Here is an 861-nt window from a genome sequence, read left to right on the forward strand (position 1 = left end):
CTCCTCCACCCAGCCCCAGGGACCCTGCCCCAGCCTCTGCAAGCAGCAAGGCTGGAAATAAGCCCCTTCCCCAACACAAAGGGGTCCCATCCAGCCCCTCCAGGAGACCCCTCCCAAGCATCTCATGCATGCATGCATGCATCCATCCATCCCCCCCCCAGCGCCAGGGCGGATGCTGCCCTGCTTAGCATGCAGCTCAGGTTGGCAGCCTGGGAACGGAGACCCACAGCCGGCCTCTGCAAGCAGCAAGGCTGGAAATAAGCCCCTTCCCCAACACAAAGGGGTCCCATCCAGCCCCTCCAGGAGACCCCTCCCAAGCATCTCATGCATGCATGCATGCATCCATCCATCCCCCCCCCAGCGCCAGGGCGGATGCTGCCCTGCTTAGCATGCAGCTCAGGTTGGCAGCCTGGGAACGGAGACCCACAGCCGGATCCAGACGCCCACCCCCAGCTCCACGCTCCTGAGCCCCCCGCGCAGCCCTCACCTCATCCCCGAAGAAGGTGGAGTGCAGGAAGGAGAGGATCCAGAGCAGTCCCATGGAGCCCGCATCCTGCAGCAGCCCTGGGGATGCTGGCTGCGCCTCTAGATGGCACGAGACCGGCCGCGGCCTGGGGAGAGAGGGGCGGTCAGTGCATGCAGCAGGGTACGGGGGTGCAGGAGGCCCATTGAGGGGGGGTCTGTCCATCCAGCTGCACAATAGAAGCCCACAACCCCTGAGACTGCAAAGCCCCCTCCCTGCACGGCCTTCGCTCCCATGGGGACCCCCCCACAGCAGCTTGGCACAGGGTGGGCATCAGCTCCTAGTGCAAGGCTCCACTTAGGCGATGCTGTAGCTGCTTCTCTGGCCCCAGGGAGAGG

General features: G+C 65.2%; 1 protein-coding gene across 1 annotated transcript in view; it reads right to left on the reverse strand.

The window, feature by feature from the left end:
• The window catches only part of APC2 (APC2, WNT signaling pathway regulator), a 19,891-nt gene extending 19,313 nt beyond the window's left edge, over positions 1-578 (reverse strand). The window contains 1 exon segment of the mRNA XM_025196546.1: positions 488-578. Coding sequence (XP_025052331.1) covers positions 488-541 — 54 coding nt within the window. The 5' untranslated portion in view covers positions 542-578.
• Positions 579-861: the final 283 nt, after the last annotated feature.

This window comes from Alligator sinensis, unplaced genomic scaffold, assembly GCF_000455745.1.
Source record: "Alligator sinensis unplaced genomic scaffold, ASM45574v1 scaffold1295_1, whole genome shotgun sequence".
Taxonomy (NCBI): Eukaryota; Metazoa; Chordata; order Crocodylia; family Alligatoridae; genus Alligator; species Alligator sinensis.